Consider the following 23,166-nt stretch of genomic DNA (forward strand, 5'->3'; position numbering starts at 1 on the left):
GATGAGTCTGTGAAGAGGTTCAATGTGATTCTCATTATCTGTGGATAGTGGCATAATTTGCAGAGCCCCCAATATCCTGACACTTTCACTGTTGATATTTTACAAATAATATTCCGGAAACGTTTGCTGACATGGTTTTAATCACTTAAGCGCTGTTTTTATACTTCATCGTAAAGCGGTGTTGCAGCTAAAATAGCTATTAGCACAATGGAAAATGAACTCCCAATCCCAGCTCAAACACTATAAATTTGATCCGGGGGGGTCTATCTATCTGTGTGAAATGTCCAAAGCGGAGTCACTTACAGCCTTTTCTTGACATTTGAAACAATGTGCGTTCAGATTTACAGTGGCTCTTTGGCAGCTTTCCATAGCCAGGCACGACTCGAAACTCGGACTAAGAAATATTGTACGACGCATGCTGAACAGCATAGCGAAGGCCAACCGTGCTAAGATGTTGCTAACCAAGAGGCTGAGGAACCATCTCATAGATACCGCATTGGCTGATGTCAGTGTCTGCTTATTATAAGCGACTTAGGGCTTGTTTTTCAGCAAAGTCGCTCGTAAATATTTGTAGTGGGTTGCGTTTTTTTGGGATTGTTTCTAAAGTGTAGTTGCTTGTTTTGGCTTGCTTCGTAATGTTGTTTAAACAAGTGGTTCTCAAACATTGTCATTGTCATGTATTTGTCCGCAGACCCCCATCTGAAAATATTTTGTGCCAGGGACCCCATACAAAATTTGTATTAAAATGTTTCAAAAACATTCAGTATTTTTAATTTTTTTCCAATATTTCTTTGATGGCAAGTTGGCCTGCCAATATGGAGGTGACATTGGTGCAGGACACAGTGGCCAATCTACATCTGCGAATATTATGTCTGTGGACCAACTGATCTCCACTTAGTGTAGACTTTGGACAGGTTTTGAAGTTCAAAGAGTTCTTATTTATCAAATTTCTCATTTTACTGTCTGTTCAAATTTGTTAACACTAAATGACAAAGGTACCTAATTTGTGCTGTGTCAATAAAAGCAAAAAAAGAGGAATGTTTGCTGCACTGCACCGAGCATCTTAGCTATTAGACCTATAGACATTTCTGACTAATAGAGTATTCAACGTGTACATAACTGAGACCTATGCTCCTAAAAAGCTTCAAATTTGGCACGTCAAACTGAACACAATGAGTGAGTGTTTCATTGTGAGGTTGGTTTACTGTCATTCTGGGAATGAGTTGGCATGGTGTGGAATGGAACATTCTCACTCAGCATGGCTCAGCAGTGGCATACCTGGGTATATGGATGGCAGAGGGGGTCAATAAGGTCATACCTGGGTATATGGATGGCAGAGGGGGTCAATAAGGTCATACCTGGGTATATGGATGGCAGAGGGGTCAATAAGGTCATACCTGGGTATATGGATGGCAGAGGGGTCAATAAGGTCATACCTGGGTATGGATGGCAGAAGGGTCAATAAGGTCATACCTGGGTATGGATGGCAGAGGGGTCAGTAAGGTCGGTTGGCATCCTTTGGCCGCTTGAGTTGAACCTTCAGCCTCTTCATGCCTATCTGAAAGCCGTTCATGGCCTGGATGGCGGCTTGAGCACTGGACGGGTTATCAAAACTCACAAAACCTGCGAGCATAGACAAAAGAGACAAAGAAAGAGAGAGAGAGAGAGGAAGATAATGTTTGAGAGGGAAGGATGTAGGTTAGAAACATTGAGGTATGGAAGGAAGAGGGGGAAAGGGAAAGAGATGAGACAGAGGGAAGGGTGAAGGAGTAGAGGAGGAGAAGACAGGGAGAATTAAATGGACAGATGGAGGGAGACGAGGAGGTAAAGGATACAGAGTTGAGATGAAACTCAGGGGGGGGAGAGAGAGAGAGAGAGAGAGAGAGAGAGAGAGAGAGAGAGAGAGAGAGAGAGAGAGAGAGAGAGAGAGAGAGAGAAAGAAAATGAAGGGCGCGAGAGAGGGAGGAGACACCTCTTTAAACATCAACAATGACACAACAATAAGGCTTTTGTTTTGTCTTTTCCCTGAAGATGAAAAGGAAAACAATCCTGAGATAGATGATTACAGTACCAAAGCAACACGTAAATGTCTAATGGCCACACAGTTATTAGAAACAGAGATTGGGAACTATTAGGGAAACCTGCCAGGGAGTCTAATTTGAATACAGATGGGGGGTGGAGGATAAAAGGTGTCCTGTGAAAATAAATCAGGGCAAAATTAATTTCATGCTGGGTTTAGATTTGTGAGCTCAGCAGATGTGTGCGTGCGTGCGTGCGTGCGCGCGCGCGTGCGTGTGCATGTGTGTGTGTGGCTATGTACGTGTCTTGTGCAACATGAAGATATGTGCACGGCGTGTTTGAAGATTGCTACACACATGGCATGTCATACCTTTGCACACACGCCTCGCTCGCCGCTGTGTCAACCTGTGTGTACATGTGGAGGTGTACATACGTGTGTAAGGGCACAAAGGTTGTGACAGACGGGACGGTATGAGAGCCGGGGGGGGGGCTCTGCTGAGCTCAGAGGTTCCCCGAGGTTCCTGAGTTATCACCTGGGTGTCGGGGCGGAATGAGCCCTAAGGCTCTCTCTCTCCTCTCTCCACGCTGCCGGGACTCCTGCCCGCCTGCCCGCTCTTATCAGGCAACTGCGGTGATTGACGGCTCGAATTTTCCGCCTGCCAACTGATTTGATCACGCCGCTATGGGTCCAATTTAATTTGGGGGGAGAGGGCAGGCTTTTGTCAGCACCGCCGAGATAAGGCCGTCCGCATTTTTTACAAACCCCCTTTAAACAAACGGAGCAGGGGAAAGGACCTGTCAGGACGCCAGTGATCCGGCCCCCCCCCTCACCCCCCTCCAACCTGTCCTGCTCACCCCCCCCACCCCCGCAGCCTCACCTACACCCCCCCCCCCCCCCCTCACTCCCTCACTTCCTACTTTAATAAATCTCTGCCTCAAATTTACATCCTGACACAAAAAAAAGAAAGAACGGAGGGGGAAAAAAGAAGGGTGATTGTGTTTGGCAGGATGATAAAAAGTGTAGAACAAGAACAAGAGGGCAAGGAGTACACTGCAGTAAATGAAGAAATGTTATTCCAAGACCCAATTATCACCTTATATTGGGGATCTGACGTTTCTTGTAAGATTTTTTTATATTATTATATATTATATATATATATATATTTTTTTTTTTTTACAGAGGACGCAGTCTTCTTCAGCCGTGACTCCCATGTGGATCTACGTCACCTGTGACATATCTAAGACATAATAAGACACCGTCTTTCCACATGGTTTCAGCCCCAATGACTTCCATTATGAAGCTAAAGTTAAATATAAACCAAAAAAATGATATTGCTGCCGGGCAGAAACTTTTTATCTGTCCGTAAAGTTATGTCCTACTTCGTCATGCTATATTGTCTCACAAAAGTAGCAAACATAGCCAATCTACAAGCTCAAAGCATGTCGCGATGCAACATGTTTTGAGCTTGTAGATCGGCTATTTTTGCTACTTTTGAATTTGAATTCTGAAAAGTAACAGTTTTGGACATATGAGGTTTACACCCGACAGCAACGATATAAAACTAATGTGGGGAAAATGCATAGAGGTACTTCTCTGGCCTACTGTCAGTGTGCACAAGAAATGTGGTCCAGCGTGTTGCACACACATGCACGCACACGCACACGGTCCTCTTATAGACGGTTAGCCTCCAACAGAGCCACATAACAAGATATTTTTAAAGTTTCTTGTCAATTTAACAGTGTGATACAGTATCTTGCAAATAAGGCATAACTAGAAGATTCAGGAACAATTTCCAGAAAACAAATTTATTCCACCAACTTCACCAAAATAATAAGGCCTCAAGATTGAGCAGTGACACGTTAAAATTTAGATGTTATATATTTACTTTTTTTTTTTGTGTGGAGCTGTGTGTGGAGGACTGTGGGCTGTACGATGACATTTTACACAGAGCAGCACTCTCACTAAGTGCCAACCACACTTGACTTAAACATTAATGGCCAAGCAAAAAAAGGAAGAAGCAAAAAAAAAGGCAACAGTCATTGTTCAGCAAGTGGGTGAATGTGAATTGTGCATGATTCATCTTTTATTTCATGTACTAATTCCACTATTTAAAACAACATTCGCCGTTGAGTGCTCCTCTCTGGAGCTCAATGGGTATATAGCGCCTGACACCAACACTGCAGTGTGAAGAGGTCCAATTCCCACCGGGGTCATCCATCCATGCTACAGTACAAATGTATGTGCTAATCACGCTCTGAAGCATTTTTGGATTTAACACAAAGAAAAGAAAAAACGCAAAAAAAAGCTCTTATTTCACGGTAAAAGACCGAGAGTGGGACAGTGATTGCGTTCGTACCATAACAGGGTCAACTGAAATACCTCCGGGCGATCAAACCAAAATGGAACCGTGCAAAGGCTGTCAGATACGTGCAAATGGACCCGAAAGGATCCATTTGTACACTCTCAGAGTTAAATGAACACTCAGGATTTTATGTACAGTATGCATTTCTTAACAGAGAGGGATTTTTTACTTTAACACTGGATGCAGCCGTGTTGGTGTCGCCTCAGACCACCTTTTCAATTCCTCATTCCAGCTTAGAACCGCCGTAGCAAATTCCTCAGTGTTAATTAATCAATTTATTTTCCAAATGGAACCAAATGGACCTGCCAAAAATAATTAAGACTGAGGATTTGTACTGTGTGCTAATTCCACTTAAGAGAGCAAGGCTTTGGTTAAGTAAAAGTATCAATACTGCACTATAGAAATGTTACAAGTTAAAGTCCAGAATTTAAAAAAATACTTTACTACAGTAAGTACAAAAGTATTGGTATCTATCAGTAACTAGTAACTAAAGTTTTCAAATAATTGGAGTGGCGTAAAAGTAAAATATTTGTCTCTTAGATGTGGTTGAGTAGAAGTAAAAGTACTGACAATTGGAAATACTCCAGTAAAGTAAAAAATACCTCAAAATTGTACTTAAGTACTGTACTTGAGTAAATGTACTTAGTTACTTTACACCACTGCCCAGGGGGATAGCGGCCTCAGTGATGGCAGACTTCGGTCCACTCTCTCACTCTCTATATAAATATATATATTTATATATATATATTTATATATATATAGATATAATACATTATACATCTCCTGTCCCCTGTCTGTGAACCCGAGTCGGCTCCTATTCAATGCCCCTCTCCCCCCACCTAGCAAAACATTGTCAAACCTTCAGGCTTTTTCTGGAGACACGTTATCTCAAAACCAGGGGCGTATGATTAACTCCACCTGTCACGATCTTCGTCAAAATGCGGCTAACCTGTGTGGCGAAGGCGGCGTCTCTAGCGGAGATGCATAGCTGTGTGTGTGTGTGTGTGTGTGTGTGTGTGTGTGTTTTCAGGGACCACAAATCAGTGTGTTCTCACACTCACGCCTGGCGTAACGGTGATTTGCAAGCGGAGCTTGTTTGATATATCTCCCAATGAAGATGAACGTGTTTCAACATGAGATACTAGTCTGCAGTTTGGAAACAAATGAAACAAAAATGGTCAGTAGCGTGTTTTTAAACAATAGAGGGGCAGCTTCTGAAACAAAAACACAATTCTATTTTTCTATATAATGCTGTATTGGATTTACGGTGCATTTTGGTGAGGTCACTGGAAAAAAAGCAGGATTTGTGTGGGGCGTTAAAGGGGTAAATAAAATTAAATAAAATTAAACGTTAACTCATTGACTGCTTTTTTCTTCAATTCACGAGACCCCCCTACGTCTCTTGAGGCGATCACCGGGTGGATCGTTGTGAAGAATGATATTCTATGCCTTTTCAAAGGTTAGTAAAAACGCTCAAAATCGCTTGCAAGGGCAGCTATAGACAATGTTTTAACTCTGGCAGTTAAAGAGTTAACCACTTGAACCCCAGCATCCATATTCTGGGGGGAACATTAGCCAAAAATAGCCGATCTACAAGCACACAATGTGTCGCGTTCGCGACACATTGTGTGCTTGTAGATCGGCTATTTTTGGCACAGATTTGGTGTAGACAAAAAAAAACAGTCCAAGTACAGAGACAACTTAGGTCCAGTTTACCAAGTCTAGACTCGAGGGTATTACAGTATATTCCGGTGTTATCATTCCTTTAGACATATGTGTTCACTCTCCAGCTCTTTAGCAAACAGAAAATACATTTTTGGGTCGGGATGACAATTTTATCTAATCAGGAACGAGAAGGAACACAAAGATAATTCATCCGCCTCAATTTTCTAGTGTTCAGTTCCAATTTTGTCTGCAATTATTTTTTTTGTTTCATCACTTCACCAATTATTACCCTGTATCCTGTATTGAGTTCTCTCTCCTGATTGGATAAAGAGCTGGAGAGACAGGGAGACCCGGGTTACTGAACAAACAGCAGTGATTACAATGAGAATATAGAACTATATAACACTCATTTTAACAAACAAAGATTACACCCTCCTTTAACCCATTCAATCCGGGAACACATCTGTGTCATTTTAGATTTATTTGGCTATTAAAAAATAGCAGATCTACAAGCTCATAGAGCAACTATGAGCTCAGATCTACAAGCTCATAGCGCGGCTATGAGCTTGTAGATCTGCTATTTTTGAAAAATCTTGAAAATGTGTGCAAATCTTTCAATATATATATATATGTTTGAATGCGAACATTTTGTACTCAAATCTTTGCTTCTGGGGGTCCCTGGAACAAAATATTTTCAGATGGGGGTCCGCGGCAGGGGCGCAGCCATGGGTGGGCCCAGGCCCACCCACATAGAAATCTGGCCCACCTAATCGATTTTGCAAAAAATATATATATTCTGGATTTTTTTAACTATATAGCTGCCAATGACGTATATATACGTCTTTTAATAATCAGCTGTTGCCTGCCAATGACGTATATATACGTCTTTGAAAAAAAGAAAAAAAAAAAAAAGGAAAAAAAAAACTTTTTTTTTTTTTTTTTTTTTTTTATAATTTCAACCCTTTTTGAATTTCGAACAGATTAGGAGCTAAAAATGTTCAAAGATTTGCTGCTCCATTCACTTCAATGTTAAAATTCAAACGGACAAACAATTTACATTGTTTTTTGGTTTAAAACTACTGGTTCTACTTCATTCCTCCTGACCGCCAGAGGCAGTGTTTTCAACACCTGGATATCCATCGCGCGCTCGCGCATAGGTCGAATATTAATACCAACAAAGTCACTCGTGACCTGTGTACGCGCACGTCACCTATATAGGTACGGTGTACACAGCGATCATCCTCTTTCATCTTTTCGCCTCCGGAGCGTAGGTCGATTAACTACTGCGGCTGCGCGTGGAGCCTCGCAACCAACGGTTGGAGCTACGGACTACGGTTTCGTCCTCCAGAGGCTGCGTAGCCTGCTTTATATATTGGATTACCCCGTTCATAGGGGCATCGGAAGGAACCGAAAAGAGGAAAAAAAAAGAAAAAAAAGGAAAGGACGTGTATAGGAGCAGCCCTGCGGCTGTGGCGGCTGCTTGCTAGCACTGGAGCTAACGACACTAGCATCGTGAGCTTTCCCCCTCCACTGTTGTTGTTTGTCCCGTGGAGCCATAGCCGTGCATTGGCGACGGTGAGTGTGTGTTTACAGAAATAATCATATGGAGTTAGCGTGGGGAGTGACTCTCGCTCCGCTACTGCTGGTCCCTGGACAGAAATACGAATAAAAGAATAGTAAGATTAGCGTTGGGGGTGTTTCGCCCTGCCGCTTTCGAGGCCCAGTGTATTATTATACTGTTAGCAATTAACATTGGGGGTGTCTCTCGCTCCATTGTTGCTGGTCGCTGGACTGGAATAAAAATAAATAAAATAAAATAAAAGAAAGCTGCCGCTTTTGAGGGACGCGGTGCGCGGCCCAGTGTATTATTATACCGTTAGCAATTAGCATTGGGGGTGTCTCTCGCTCCATTGTTGCTGGTCGCTGGACAAGAATAAGGATAAAATAAAAGAAAGCTGACCGCGGTGCGCGGCCCAGTGTATTATTATTATACTGTTAGCAATTAGCATTGGGGTGTCTCTCGCTCCTTTGTTGCTGGTCGCTGGACAGGAATAGAAATAAAATAAAAGAAAGCTGCCGCTTCTGAGGGACCGCGGTACGCGGCCCAGTGTATTAGTACACCGTCAGTAATTAGCATTGGGGTGTCTCTCGCTCCATTGTTGCTGGTCGCTGGACAGGAATAAAAAGAAAAGAAAAGAAAGCTGCCGCTTCTGAGGGACCGCGGTACGCGGCCCAGTGTATTAGTACACCGTCAGTAATTAGCATTGGGGGTGTCTCTCGCTCCACTGTTGCTGGTCGCTGGACAAAGGAAAAAAAGGAAGGAGGATTAGCGTTGAGGGTGTTTCTCGCCCTGCCGCTTGGATATATACCGCAAGCATTGGGGGTGTGTCTCGCCCCGCTGCTGCTGGTCGCTGGACAACAATAGAAATAAAAGAATAATAAGGATTAGCGTTGGGAGTGTGTTTCGCTCTGCAGCTTCTGAGGGACCGCGGTGCGCGGCCCACTATTATTATTATACCGTTAGCCTCCGCTGCTGCTTGGCGCTGGCAATGTACGCCGTCTGTAACACGTGCTCGGCTGTTCTGGGATCAGAGGATGGCCATGACCTATGCCCACACTGTCTTGGCATTGGGCACCTGAGGCAAGCCTTGACAGAGGACGCTTGCACTAATTGCAGTACCATGTCTTACACTGAGAGGGAAGAGAGGTTGGCTATGGCTGAGGAGGACACCGAGGTGCCTCCCTCAGGAATGCCGGTCTTGAGCCCTGTAGGGGGTAGTTCTAAGCGCCAGCGCCTATGTACTGAGGCCTCAGGCGCCAAGAAGAGACGTAAGGAGGAGGATCCGTTGTCTCGCAAGGTGGACACATTGACCTCTGAGTTTGCTCAAATTAAGGCTCTTCTTCTCAAACTGCAGCCTGTGGCTCCCCGCACTGATGCTGTGGCCCCGGCGTCTCCACTCCAGAGCGGAGATGGGGACTATGACCATGATACTGTCAATGTTGCTGATCAGCATGAGGACGATGCGATGTCTATTGCAGCCTCGGACTCCCAGTTTGCGTCCGGAACGGCAGGGCATGAGGACCTAGAGGAAGAGGGCGGGTCCCCCACCCACTCAGTGGCAGGCTCTCAGGGGTCTGGAGCAGATGCTCATGGGCCTGGGTTCAATGCAGCTAGGGAGGCCATTCAGTTGGCCTTGTCACAGCTTGGGCTGGATGCCCCCCCTGGGGAGGCCCCCCCTCCTAATGCCTTCTTCAGGCACGCTCAGCAGTCCTCTTTCAGTGTGCCACCGTCTGAGGACTTCATCAAGGAGCTTCAGCGATGTTGGTCGGATCCCAGGGCCAAGGCCGGTCTCCACCTGTCACGAGACTGCAGGACCTTGGCGGCCATGGACAAAGCGGGGGAACATGGGTTAGACCACGTGCCGGCTATGGACCCTGCCATTGCATCCTTAATACTGTCCCCAGATGAGGCCCTCAGACCGGATGCTCGTTGTCCACGAGCACAATGCAGGGTCACCGATGACTACCTCACTAGGAGCTACGATATAGCAGCCCGGGCGGCGCGTATCGGAAATTCTCTTTCCCACCTTATACTTGCCCTAGACCAGTCCCTCCGCACGGCGGGGGATAATGCCCCGTCACAGAGCCTGAGTGAGGCCTCACTCCACGCTTTCGCTTATATGACGAGGGAACTTGGCAGACTGATGTCCACCCTGACTTTGGCCCGGCGCCAGGTGTGGCTCGCCCAGGCCCCATTGTCGGAAGGGTGCAGGAGGACACTCCGCACACTGCCTGTCATTCCGGGCCAGATGTTTGGGCCCGCAGCTCAAGAGGCCTTGGAGCGCAGTGTTCAAGCGAACAAGTCCAGGCGCCAGTTTGCGGACTTACGCCCAGCACCGCCACCTCAGCATAGACGCACGGGCACTCCTTACCCTGCAGCCAGGGGCCAGAGCTCCTCGGGAGCCAGACGTCCCTTTCCGAGGCAGGGCCAACCCGAACAGGGCCCCCAACAGCCTTCATTCCGGCCGCCCACAGGCAGGGCTCCTAGGCGTGGGGCCCCTGCCAGCCGATCCTCTAAACCATTTCAGGACCGGGGGGGTCGGAGGTGACTCTCCCGACCCGGGCCCCAGCCGGTTCACCCCGCAACATCTCAGCCGCTGGGAGGCCTTGACTTCAGACCCTTGGGTGGTGACAACGCTGTCCAAGGGTTACAGGATTCAATTCAGACGTCGGCCCCCAAGTTTCACAGGGGTACGAATGACGGTGGTCGACGACCCGCTGAGGTCTCAAGCCCTCAGCCGGGAGATTTCAGAGCTCCTAGAGAAGAGAGCCATAGAGTATGTACCTGGTTCAGCTCAGCTAAGAGGGTTCTACTCCATTTATTTCCTTATTCCGAAGAAGGACGGCAGCCTTCGGCCGATCCTCGACCTCAGGCAGTTGAATCAGTACCTGAAGGTTTTTCGTTTCCGAATGCTGCGCACAGTGGATGTTCTCCAGGCTGTGTCAGAAAACGATTGGTTCACAAGCATCGACCTGAAAGATGCTTATTTTCATGTGCCAATAGCACCACACCACAGACAGTTTCTCCGCTTTGCTTTCAAAGAGCGGGCTTATCAGTTCCGGGTGCTCCCATTCGGGCTCTCTCTCGCCCCCCGGATCTTCACCAGATGCGCAGCGGCGGCGCTTGCTCCGCTGCAAGCCAGAGGCATGCGGATCCTCCCGTATTTAGACGATTGGCTGGTATGTGCTTCGAACCAAGAGCAGGCACTCAGCGACACGTCCACCCTTCTGGCCCATGCCGCTCAGCTAGGGCTCACGGTGAATCTCGCCAAGAGCTCTCTGGCTCCCAGTCAAACCACTGTGTTCATCGGCATCGCCCTCAACTCAGTTTCAATGCGGGCCTGCCCCTCCCCGCGGAGAGTGGAGGATATTGTGGGCCTTGTTGCTCGTGTACGGGGGAGTACAAGGCTGACATACGGCCTGCTCCTTCGTCTGCTGGGCACATTGATTGCGGCATCCGCAATTGTGCCCCTGGGACTCCTTTCGTTGCGCCCCCTGCAGCTGTTGGTCAACGGCTTAGGCCTCGACCCCAAGAGGCACCAGAAGAGGCTGGTGAGGAACTCCAGCCAGTGCCGTGGGCTGCTAGAACCCTGGAGAAGGAGCGCGAGTCTGTGCCGGGGCGTCGCCATGGGCTCACTACCCTCTCGCCGGGAGATAGTGGTGACGGATGCATCTCTCTCAGGCTGGGGGGCTGTGTGGAATCACAGGACAGTCAGAGGAACCTGGGCCGCCCAGCAGGGACTACATATAAATGCACTGGAGCTCCGCGCAGTGTACTTAGCCCTCAAACATTTCCTTCCAGCCTTGGAAGGGAAACATGTCCTTGTCCGATCAGACAATACGTCAACGGTCTACCATGTGAACCATCAGGGAGGTGTCAGGTCCAGGCAGTCTCTGCAGGAGGCTCAGAGACTTCTTCAGTGGGCTTTTCCTCGCCTTGCCAGTCTCAGGGCAGTACATCTGCCAGGTGTTCACAACCAGGCTGCAGATATGCTTTCTCGCCAGAGTCCTCCTCCAGGCGAGTGGAGGTTGGACCCCTCAGTGGTCCAGGAGATCTGGGAGAGGTACGGGAGAGCAGAAGTGGATCTGTTTGCTTCGAGCACATCAACACACTGTCGACTGTGGTTCTCCCTGTCGGATCCAACCAGTCCATTGGGGCAGGACGCATTAGCCTACCCATGGCCCCTAGACTGCCTCTTGTACGCATTCCCTCCAATTCCACTGCTCGGGCTGACACTTCACAGAATCGCCACATGCGGTCACACGGTGCTGCTGGTGGCTCCATACTGGCCGGGGAGGATATGGTTTCCCATGATCCGACGGCTTCTCAACGGAGCACCTTGGCCTCTCCCATCGAGGCCGGATCTCCTGTCGCAAGTAGGGGGCCGCATTTGGCATCACCAGCCAGATCGGCTCCAGCTTCATGTTTGGCCCCTGAGAGGCCGGGTTCGCTGATGAACTCCTGCGACCAGGCGGTTGTCCATACCTTGCTTAACGCTCGTGCACCCTCCACTAGAGCGCTGTACTCTAACAGATGGAAATTGTTCCGTAGTTGGTGTGAGGGCCAACAGGCGGATCCAGTCATGTGCTCAGTACCAATGCTGCTCCGCTATCTACAGACTTTGCTGGATAAGGGGCTCTCAGCCTCTACAATGAGGGTGTATGTTGCCGCCATTTCGGCTCAGCATGGGCTGGTGGACGGTCGTACTGTGGGATCTCATCCTTTGGTGAGTCGCTATCTGAAGGGGGCTCTGAGATTGCACCCCCCGCATGTCACTCGGGTGCCCTCGTGGGACTTGCCTACGGTCCTAGAAGCACTGTGTTCTCCGCCGTTCGAGCCGCTGGAGCGGGCTGATCTCAGGTGGCTGTCGGTTAAAACCGCCTTCCTCCTCGCCATTACATCTGCCAAGCGAGTGGGAGAACTCCAGGCCCTGTCTGTCGCTAGGGACTGTTTGAGGTGGGCTTCGGATGGGTCGGGGGTTACTATGTGGCCCAACCCCTCCTTTCTTCCTAAAAGGCTGTCAGCCTTCCATATCAACCAGCCTGTCGGATTGACGGCTTATGCCCCACAGCCAGGAACGGAGGGATCGCATCCTGATGGTGGGTTGCTGTGCCCCATCCGGGCCCTGAGGCAGTATGTGGACGTGACTTCTGTGTTTCGGAAGTCGGACGCACTGTTTCTCTGTTATGGAGGGCACAGGAAAGGGTGTGCTCTGTCCAAACAACGACTTTCTCACTGGATTGTTGATGCCATTCTGCAGGCCTACGAACGCAAGGGTTTGCCTGTTCCTCCTGTGAGATGCCATTCGACCAGGAGCGTGTCCACCTCCTGGGCTGCATTGAGGGGTGTCCCACTGGCTGACATATGTGCTGCAGCAGCGTGGGCTTCCTCCTGCACGTTTGCCCGCTTCTATAGGGTGAACGTGGCCGCCCCTCATCCCGTGGCGATGGCGGTGCTGTCGGCCTCTTCAACCTGCAACTGATGGTCAGGTAAGGGCAGGTTCCTCGTGACTATGTTGGTATTAGTCATCCAGGTGTTGAAAACACTGCCTCTGGCGGTCAGGAGGAATGAAGTAGAACGAGAGTTATGCATATAACTAAGGTTCTACGAATTCCGGATGACCGCCAGAGTTGACTGTCACTCGGAATCTCATTCTCGACGAAAAGATTTCAAGAGGATGATCGCTGTGTACACCGTACCTATATAGGTGACGTGCGCGTACACAGGTCACGAGTGACTTTGTTGGTATTAATATTCGACCTATGCGCGAGCGCGCGATGGATATCCAGGTGTTGAAAACACTGCCTCTGGCGGTCATCCGGAATTCGTAGAACCTTAGTTATATGCATAACTCTCGTTCTGAGCTACAGATGTGCCACTTCAAAACTTCACATGTCCTGCCATCGCCAAGACAGTACATTTTCAGGGGATTCCCAGGGCAATAAGAGGGACAAAGAAGGGCATTTAAAATGCTGAATTATTTTGATGATCACTGCTTTTATGATGCTAATTAATTTGAGCAACTGGTCAAATCACCTTTCGCCTCATAATGAGTCTGACACCTTCTTAAACACACATTCTTTTGTTCTCATGTATATGGATGTCTGTTGAAGGGAAAAACGGGGGTGTGTTTCAGGGGCAAAACAGTGCATTTTAAGGGCAGAAAAGGGAGGAAAAAAATGCATTTTCAGGGGACTTTCAGGGAAAGAACAGTAACGTGTGAAGTTTTGAAGTGGCACATCTGTATATTCAAACATCAAACAACACATGTTAACGAGGTCAAAATGCCCTCGTTGACATTTGTGAAACCACACCTGAATCTCATCTGTGATTAGAAACCATCTGGGGAGCAATCATACTGGAGGAAAAAAATCTGTGGCTACGCGAACAGGTACCAAAATCATGGCAAAACCCTGGCAGAGGCTACAGACTGTTCTGAAAAAACTCTGGCAGTTAATATTTTAATATTTTTTTATATTTCTTAATAAAAAAATCGGTCAAATCTGGCAAAAATATGAATTGAATAACATAACCCTAACCTAACCCTAACCCTAAAACCGAAATAAATTAACAAAAAACGCCCAAAATCCGTGGGTCGGGGACCCACCCGCTCCTTTCTAGGCCCAGCCTAGACTAGCGTTCTGGCTGCGCCACTGGTCCGCGGCCAAATACATGTTTTCTAAATCCTAACAGTATGTTGCTATATCAGTGGTGCTCCAACTTTTCCATGTCAAGGACCCCCAAAATGTATTTGAAAGCGGACCCCCATCTCAAAATATGTTGTTCGAGGGGCCCCCCAGAAGCAAAGATTTGAGTTAAAAATGTTCGCTTTTAAAAAAACTATATACAAAGATTTGCAAAAATGTTCATGATTTCTCAAAACGCGTTGTATATCTGCTATTTTTGAATAGCCAAAGTATAATATAATGGTTAAAGTGGTTAGATTCGTTCCAGGTTTTACTGGGTTAATAATTATTCCATGTTTTGCTCAGTGTTGTGTCCATCTAGTGTTGCACTCTCCCTGCACACTGTGCAGGGCTTCTTGTGGTACAATGCGCGCCAGCATTAACCACAAACCTGTTAAGATGTCAATATGTCTGCTCCGGTTTCATGGAGATAAACACCTGTACGTTTATTCTACGCTGTATGTGTGGTTGCATGTGTGCAGTGGTGGTACATTTGCTCAAGTACTGTAGTTAAAGTAATGCTAGGTAACTTTTTCAATAAAACTAAAGTTAAATTGTATATCTTTTGTGAGTGGCAAATGTTTCACAACACCCACTCCATGAATTTCACCCCCGAAAGCCTTTTATTTATATATTTTCTATTGAACATTGTCGAGCATGACTTCCCCACGAAAATGACGTCATCTGGCCGGAAAATGGAAGCGGAAATGCACCGGTTTCCTGTTTGGCCAGGAACTACTGCACCGGTTTCCTGTTTGGCCAGGAACTACCGCGCTAATAACAAAAAGGATACTCACGCTGATTTTAAGAGATTGCATGATTTGAAGAACGAAAAAAAACAGAAAAAGAAAACACAGCTCACGGTAACTAAAGCTCCACTGGCTAAGAGAAACGATCCACAGATCGTATAAAACAATTAAAAGAACGCTTTTTGAAACGCTTCCGTCTTCCCGTGAAAACCAATGGAATTCTGGGTAACGCAGTAATAAATGAACGGCCTGCAGTGACGGTAATGACCAGCTGAGGCTGCTAAAAATTGTTTTTTTGAAATCTGCACTGTATAACTTTAAGTACAATTTTGAGATATTTTTACTTAATACTGGAGTATTACCAATTTTCAATACTTTTACTCCACATCATCTTAGAGGCCAATATTGTACTTTTGTATCGTAAATATTGTACTTTTACTCGGCCACTACAATTATCTGAAAACTAGTTACTAGCTACTTTGTAGATTGTGATTATTATTTAAACAAATAATAATACATGAACCACTTTTGATACTTTGCCTATTTTCATATAATGCTGTAATACTACTTTAATTTGGGTACTTTCAGTATATTTTCATGCCAATCATTTGGTACTTTGTACTACTGCTACTCACTTAAATCTTTTATACCGGACTTTACTTGATACAGACTATTTTTACATTGCTGTATAAATTGAGTACTTCTTCCATCACCGCATGTGTGTAATGACACTAACCCACACCATCTCTCTCCCACTCAGTCAAATACATCTGTGTTCATTTAGCTCTCAGAGTGTGCACATGTGTCCAGATCTCATTTGTTCGTGTCTTTCACAAGAAATCCATGTTTATGAACAAATGACATAAAAAGTCTATTGATGTCTACTACACGCATGCATGTTTTTACCTAACTGTGTTCTTGTTGTTATTCTTTAACTCTTTTTCTTTTGTTATTGTTGCTACAATGTTGAGGAACTAAAACCAAAGACGGTTGGGTACTTTATGAGAGGTAACGAATAAAATCTTGAATCTTAAAAATTTAACGTTAAGGGTCTACTTGAACTGTATACTCTCAGAGTTACAAATGGTTACATTAACACCTCTACCATTAATTAACACGTTAATAATTGCATGATTGCAGGTGGTGATATGCTTTTGCACATATTGTTATGTGTGACTTTGCCATGTCTACTCAAAGCAATGCTTCACCCCCGAAAAACTTTTTTTTCCTATTAATTACTCACCCCTGAGTTCATGGAGAGTTGTTGTTTTTCTCACATGCCTTGACGGTGAATTAAGAATGCAAAAACTGGGAAAATACTTGAACTTAACTATGCTCATGTTGAAACCCATGCTCACACCCAGGCGCACTCCTTGTTTACAGACACAATGAGAAATGTAATGATAAAACATAGACAAACATTGTCAATGAAAAACTTGACAACTGGACTAGCACAACTGTTATTAAAAACAAAGCAATACTTAATTGCAAAATATGTGAACATAATGACACTGGACTTACTGAAATGTCATGGTCACAGTTTAAAATAAATCTGCTCAGGAGGCACTTGTGTAATTACAACTCTTTCACTCCATTTCTTTGTAATATATTCTTCAAAAGGTGGGTTAGGAATGCTGGCAATGTAGTTTTAATTAATGATAGCCAATCATTGGACTCTTTCAAGTCCGCACTAAAGAGACACTTGTTTACTCAGGCTTTTGGCAAATTATAGTTTGTTTGTTTTTTGTATTGTAAAGCGTCCTTGGGTTTTTGAAAGGCGTTACATAAATTCAATGTTATTATTATTATTATTATTATTATTATTATTATTATTATTATTATCATTAATTCATACCATATGCTAGCTATGGTTTTCCCTTTCAGTTGTCTAAACAATACGTTGTAGTCAGGCAAAATGGATTCTTGGATTCAGAAATCAGGGGTTCTGAAGCCAAAAAGTTTTGCAGAACCATTGTTTAAGTAGCAAAGTTTGAGTGAAAATAAGGTGTTTTGTAAGTGCTGTGCATATGGCTGGATACATGACTATTCAGTGAGAGTTTTGTTGAGAGTTTATTTAACTGGATTTAAAATATAGTTAATCTTGGCCTCCTAACTTCAATTCATCACGTAATTTCTCTGTTTTTGGATTCTTCATTCCATCAACAAAAAAACACAATTCTCCATGAATTTAAAGTTACTCTATCTTTTTTGTGTGAGTGTGAATAACATTTCATCCAATCTGTATGGTCAGACTGGTGGGCCTGACACTTTTGTTCAGTGGTGTAAAGTAAGTAAGTATATTTACTCAAATACTTTAATGGAGTGTTTCCAAATTGCAGTACTTTTACTTCTACTCCACTACATCTCAGAGGCAAATATTATAAATGTACTCCACTACAATTATTTGAACCCTTTAGTTACTGGTTACTTTGTAGATTTTGATTATTATACAAAACATACATTAACCACTTAAGCCCTATATAAATTCCGGCCATTTGAAAATAGCCGATCTACAAGCTCACAATGCGTCGCGATGCGACACATCTGCTATTTTCAAAAGATTGTTATAGTGTACATTTGAACACTTGAAATGGGACATTCTGCATAATGACTATACTTTTACTTTTGGTACTTTAAGTACATTTTGATGCCAATACTTTTGTTCTTTTACTCAAGTACATTTTGAATTCCGGACTTTTACTTGTAACAGAGTATTTCTATATTGCAGTATTGATACATTTACTTAAGTAAAAAATGTGAGTACTTTTTCCACCACTGCTTATGTTGTAAATGGCCGCTGGGGGTTTGTGTGCATGCTGTGCTTGCTTACACGTGTACATACAGTATGTATAAATAACACGGCACAATAACAGCAGCAGTGTGAATGAGGGAGTGTGAATGGCATGCGTGTCCATTTGCGTCTGCTATGCCCATTAACCACAGTGAGATTAACCCATTAAAACCGGGAATGCATCTGTGCAACCACTTTAACCATTATTTTATACTTTGGCTATTAAAAAATAGCAGATATAGTATAAGCTCATAAAGCCGCTTCAAGTGCCGTGCTATGAGCTTGTCGATCTAGTACTTTTTTTAAATCGTGAAACTGTGTAAATCTTTATGTTTAAAGTAAACATAACTCAAATCTTGCTTCTGGGGGTCCCTGGAACAAAATATTTTGAGATGTTGGTCCGAAGCCAAATACTTATCATTTTGGAGGTCCTTGACATGAACAAAGTTTGAGAACCATTGATATCATAGCAACTTAATTTTTTTTTTTAAATAACTGTTAGAATTTAGAAGGCATTTGTTGAACCGAGTGCCGCACTATGAGCTTGTAGATCTGATATTTTTTTGAAAAATAGCTTGCCGCCCTTGATGCCGCTCTATGATATCTGTTGTTTTTGAATAGCCAAAGTATAAGATAATGGTTAGAGTGGCTAAAATGACAGACGCTTTCCCGGTCTTAATGGGTTAAACTCACATCACATCTTTAAGACGAGACCCGTTCCAAGTTCCTGGAAGAAGCCTAATGACTTGAGTTCCCTTAATGCCCAGCATCTTCTGTCTAATTTGTTCATGTCTCGCACACGGCGAGAGGCCCGGAGGCGGCCGCTATAAAAAGACAGGAGTATAGAGGGAAAAAATATAATAATGAAATAAGAAAAAAAAACATATTAAAAAATCACCGGTTAAATTATTGTTTTTCAGCCAAGATCTTAATTAATAGCGGAGAAATAATAAGCCTGTGAGACAGATGAGGTCGCCGCCCCTTTGTCCTTCCCCCTCGTTGACTGACAGATAGTGATAGCGAGAGGCATATGCTGAGAGGAAGAGGGCAGAGAGACACCGACAGTAGCTGTGCCTGGGAGGGGAGAGAGGGAGAAAGAAAGAGAGAGAGAGCGAGAGAGAGAGTCTCTCCTCCCATGTTGGTGAGAGAGAAATAGGGACAACCAAGGGAGAGAGAGAGAGAGAGAGAGAGAGAGAGAGAGAGAGAGAGAGAGAGAGAGAGAGAGAGAGAGAGAGAGACTCATAACAGACATGCTCTGTTAGACCGAGCAAGAAAGAGCATTAGAGGCAGTAAATGAGAGAGAGGGAGAGAGAGAGATAGAGAGAGAGAGAGAGAGTCTGCCATGCCATGTCAAAAGGAGGGGCGATATTGAGCCAGTGTTGGATGTAGTTGGGAGTCCAGTCCCCCCCCCCCCTCTGTCTCTCTGAGACTGTCCCCTGAGTGCTGCTGTCCAACTGAATCAACAACAAGACTCACACCAGTCTATTATTATCTCTTTAAGACTACTGAATCCACCTCCACCTCCTCCACCCCGACAGGAGAAGAGAGGAGCAGAGGAGAGGAGAGGAGAGGAGAGGAAAGGGGGGACAGGCAGGGTAGAGGTGGTCTACTGGGGAGGAGGAGAGGAGCGGAGGGCAGGGGAGGGGAGGACAGGACAGAATCTCCCAAAAAAAAAGGAATGAGGGATGGTAGAGGAGCGAGGGGAGACATGCAGGGTCAGACGCCATGGAAGAACACACATGGAGGAAGAGACATGGAGGAAGACGTACGCTGATTAGAGCCGTAACGACAGAGAGGATGATGGGTGGTTGGGTTGTGAGGTAAACGCCCATCACACAGTGAAGTCTGGGGTCAACCGGCATGAGGAGATGTCTCGGCGAACAGCGGAACGCCATGGGTAAACAGGACGACGGAGACGGCGGGATGGGGACAATGTGAACCTGGCCTCTGTCATGATGCCCGCCGCGTTGGGTGATTAGAATCCTGCCCCCCCGCCACCCCCACCCCCACCCAGTAAAATCCTGCGTGTTCATTTAACTCGGAGAGAATATAAATGGAACCAAATGGACCCGTAAGGGTCCATTTGGTTCCATTTATACTCTCTCAGAGTTACAAATGGATAAATTAACACTGAGGATGTTACTGTGTACCCAGCGACTCTGCCTCTCTCTCTGTCTGTCTCTCTCTCTCTCTCTCTCTCTCTCTCTCTCTCTCCTCTCCTGCTCAGTGGCATGTAACGCCACTTTTCAAATGTTAATTGCGCCTTGATGAGGATAGACATGGGGAGTAAAAGGAAAAGCAAACATTAATTGCCAGAAAAGCAACACAGAGGGCATAAGGGGATTGCCAAAATGAACAGAGCTGGCCGCGCATATCTCTCTCTCTCTCTCTCTCTCTCTCTCTCTCCCCCCCCGTCTCGGCGGCTCGTTAGATTCAAACGTCTGTCTTTGTTTGTTTGTTTGTTTTCTTCGTTATGTGGGTGTTGTTTACCTCGACGCCCCCCCAATCCCCTCCCTCCCCTCTCCCCTTGACTTTTGACTCACCAAAACATTTGCTCTGATTGGTCGCTCGGTCCACGAAGACTTTGGCGGAGATGACGTTGCCAAAAGGCAGGAACATTTGCATGAGCTCCGCGTCTCCGAACTCCTGGGGCAGGTGGTAAATAAACAGGTTGCAGCCTTCTGGCCCTGGTGGTGGGGGGGAGAGAACAGTACAGAGAGGTTATGAGGGGGCAATGCGGGACACGCCCAGACAGAGACACACAGAGAGAGAGAGAGAGAGAGAGAGAGAGAGAGAGAGAGAGAGAGAGAGAGAGGAATGGATAGAGACAAAGATTGAAAGAGAGAGGGAACAAAATAAATGAATATAAAAGGAGATGGATAGAGAGAGATTGAAACGGAGAGAGAAAAGACAGAAATCAATTGAAAGGGAGATGACAGAGAGAGAGAGAGAGATGGATGGATGGAGAGAGAAAGTGGGATTGAAAGAGAGAAAGAAATACAAGTATATAGGAAGAAAGGGAGAACTAGGAATAGGACATGCGAATGACAGGGAGAGTCTGAGATAGACACATCAAAAGAGAGACTGAGATCAGAAAGAGGAGACTGACAGAAGAGAGACAGACTGAAGTTGGACGGGCAGGAAGACAGACAGACAGACAGACAGACAGACAGACAGACAGACAGACAGACAGACAGACAGACAGAGAGCAGGAAAACATAAGCCAAGTATTTGCCCCAATTACTGGGTGATAGTAGGACTGGCTTCAAATCTCCGTCCGCCCCTCCACCCTCATCCACCCAGCTGCCTGCATATTGTACTGGCCAATTTCATGAGAAGTGGAATGAACTGGAGAGACAGAGAGAGAAGAAAATGACAGTGATGGAGAGAGGGACAGAGAGAGAGAGAGAAGGAGAGAGATTGAGAGAAGTGTTGGGCGGAATTGTGGGCTCGCATCTGGCCGGCTAGCAGGCTGACTGGCTCGCTGGCTGGCTGACTAGCTGGCTGGCTGGCTAGTAAACTCACTGGCTAGGAGACTGACTGGCTGGCTTGCAGGCTGACTGGTTCACTGGCCGGCTAGTAGGATGACTGGCTTGCTGGCTGACTAGCTGGCTGGCTGGCTGGCGGGGTTTCTCTCTCCTGTCTCATTGCTCGGGGTGATAGCATGACGAGATGAGACTGGGGCTGGGTGGAGGGCTGATAAGAGGGCTGCGGCAGCAGACTGTAGTGCCACTGTCCCTCGGCAAGATAGAGGACACACAGACGGCGCTTGATAGAGTGGAGCCAGTTATACAGTCTGGAGGGACCAGGGCTTTGGCTCTGGCTGTTTATATAAAAGTGCGTCTTGAGCAGAATTCACACTTTGAAAAAGATTTGAGGTAGGAGAACATCTGCTGCTCGGGCAATTTCTGTGTCCAACATTTTCCGCGTTGCACAGGTTTATATATACTTGTTCATCTTCCTCCCGGCTATAATGTGACGGCCAGCGTTATTAGTGACTGGACACTTCACACCTCCTTCTTCACATCTTTGCCAACTTGTCTGTTCGACTGCGTGGAAGAAAGGTTATTCTATTCTTGAACTCCATCCACAGCCCCACTAATTGGACAAACATGATAGCACAAGTCAAATCTCGAAGGCGACATGGAGATTCATCCCGGAGATTACCAAAGTGTGAACAAACGAAGCAAACAGCGTTACTTTGCTTCCGTCCAGTGACACGGCTTGCTCTCATTAAACAGACATTTGTGTGACCACGGTATATATAACACAACATCATGCATTGAAACCTATAGTATCCTCACACAAACAACAAAAAATGTGTGCATAATCTAATATTATGATGTAGAGCCTGCACACCGTCTTCAAGGCAAAGGATGGATCACTTCATTGAGTAGACAACATTTCGATCCTCACAGGATCTTCATCAGGTCAGTGTGATCAGGTCATAATCAAACCTTTAAACCACTTAGGCCCTATAGAGCGTGCCAAAAATCCTGAAGGGGGCGTCAACAAGTGTCTTTTGGTAGCAGCGGACATCTTTGAGGGGTATAAACCAGGTTGACTTAACATTGCCCAAAACAAACGTGTCTGCGCTACTATGCCGCGCTCAAAGTCAAAACCAGACGATAACCATGGAGCGTCAGTTCGTCTATCAACTTCCATTTCACCTACAGTATATAGCACAGCAATATTTCCAAAACGACATTTTTCATTCTAATGACTTTTTGCATCAAGGCAGGTGTGCCGACAGAAGTGGGCTTGTGCCCCCGTGAGGCGCGCCCAAGCGAGGCCAGAGCCAAGCGGTCGCCCGCGCCAAGTGAGTGCCCGCACTGAGCGGTGCCATATCTGCACCGCTCATACCGACACGTTGGGAATCACTCTTAGTTCATTCAGAAATTGCACAACGTCACTGTCGGGTGAAAACCGACAGTGACGTCCATAATGGTTACTTCTCAGGATTCAAATTCAAAAATAGCAGATATACAGGATCAAAACGAGCCGCGATGCAACAGGTTTTGAGCTTGTAGATCTGCTATTTTTTGATACTTTTGTCTTTTGTGTGACACTGTAGTATGATCAAGTAGGGGGAAAAAAACAATGGTTGTGCTTGTCAATGAAAGTAAACGAGACCATTTAGTCGACAACATCCGCATGTAGAATGGGAATGGTATTGAAGATACTCAGATACTCAGGGACAGTGCCTTCATACCTGTCTAACTACTGCTCCAAAGTGAGTGACACCCCACATTTCAGAAGACCACAAGGGGAGATAGATATTATGAATTCCCATTCCCCCAGGAGGAAGTTGATAATGTTTCTCTGGAAAGGG

The 23,166-nt window shown here is 45.8% G+C and overlaps 1 protein-coding gene across 20 annotated transcripts in view; it reads right to left on the reverse strand.

Annotated features, from left to right (window-relative positions):
- Positions 1-1,495: 1,495 nt before the first annotated feature.
- The window catches only part of celf6 (CUGBP Elav-like family member 6), a gene marked incomplete at both ends in the record, with an annotated part of 262,587 nt that continues 240,916 nt past the window's right edge, over positions 1,496-23,166 (reverse strand). For 8 of the 20 annotated variants that reach the window (XM_084073331.1, XM_084073329.1, XM_084073330.1 and 5 more), the window contains 2 exons: positions 1,496-1,623; positions 20,438-20,521. In XM_084073331.1, the coding sequence (XP_083929457.1) occupies positions 1,496-1,623; positions 20,438-20,521 (212 nt within the window). Of the gene's footprint in view, positions 1,624-20,377; positions 20,522-23,166 lie in introns of all 20 variants that reach the window. The other 12 variants (XM_084073316.1, XM_084073333.1, XM_084073334.1 and 9 more) reach the window with 2 other exon arrangements.

The sequence above is a fragment of the Gymnoscopelus microlampas genome (genome assembly GCF_963454915.1).
Source record: "Gymnoscopelus microlampas genome assembly, chromosome: 1".
Lineage (NCBI taxonomy): Eukaryota > Metazoa > Chordata > Actinopteri > Myctophiformes > Myctophidae > Gymnoscopelus > Gymnoscopelus microlampas.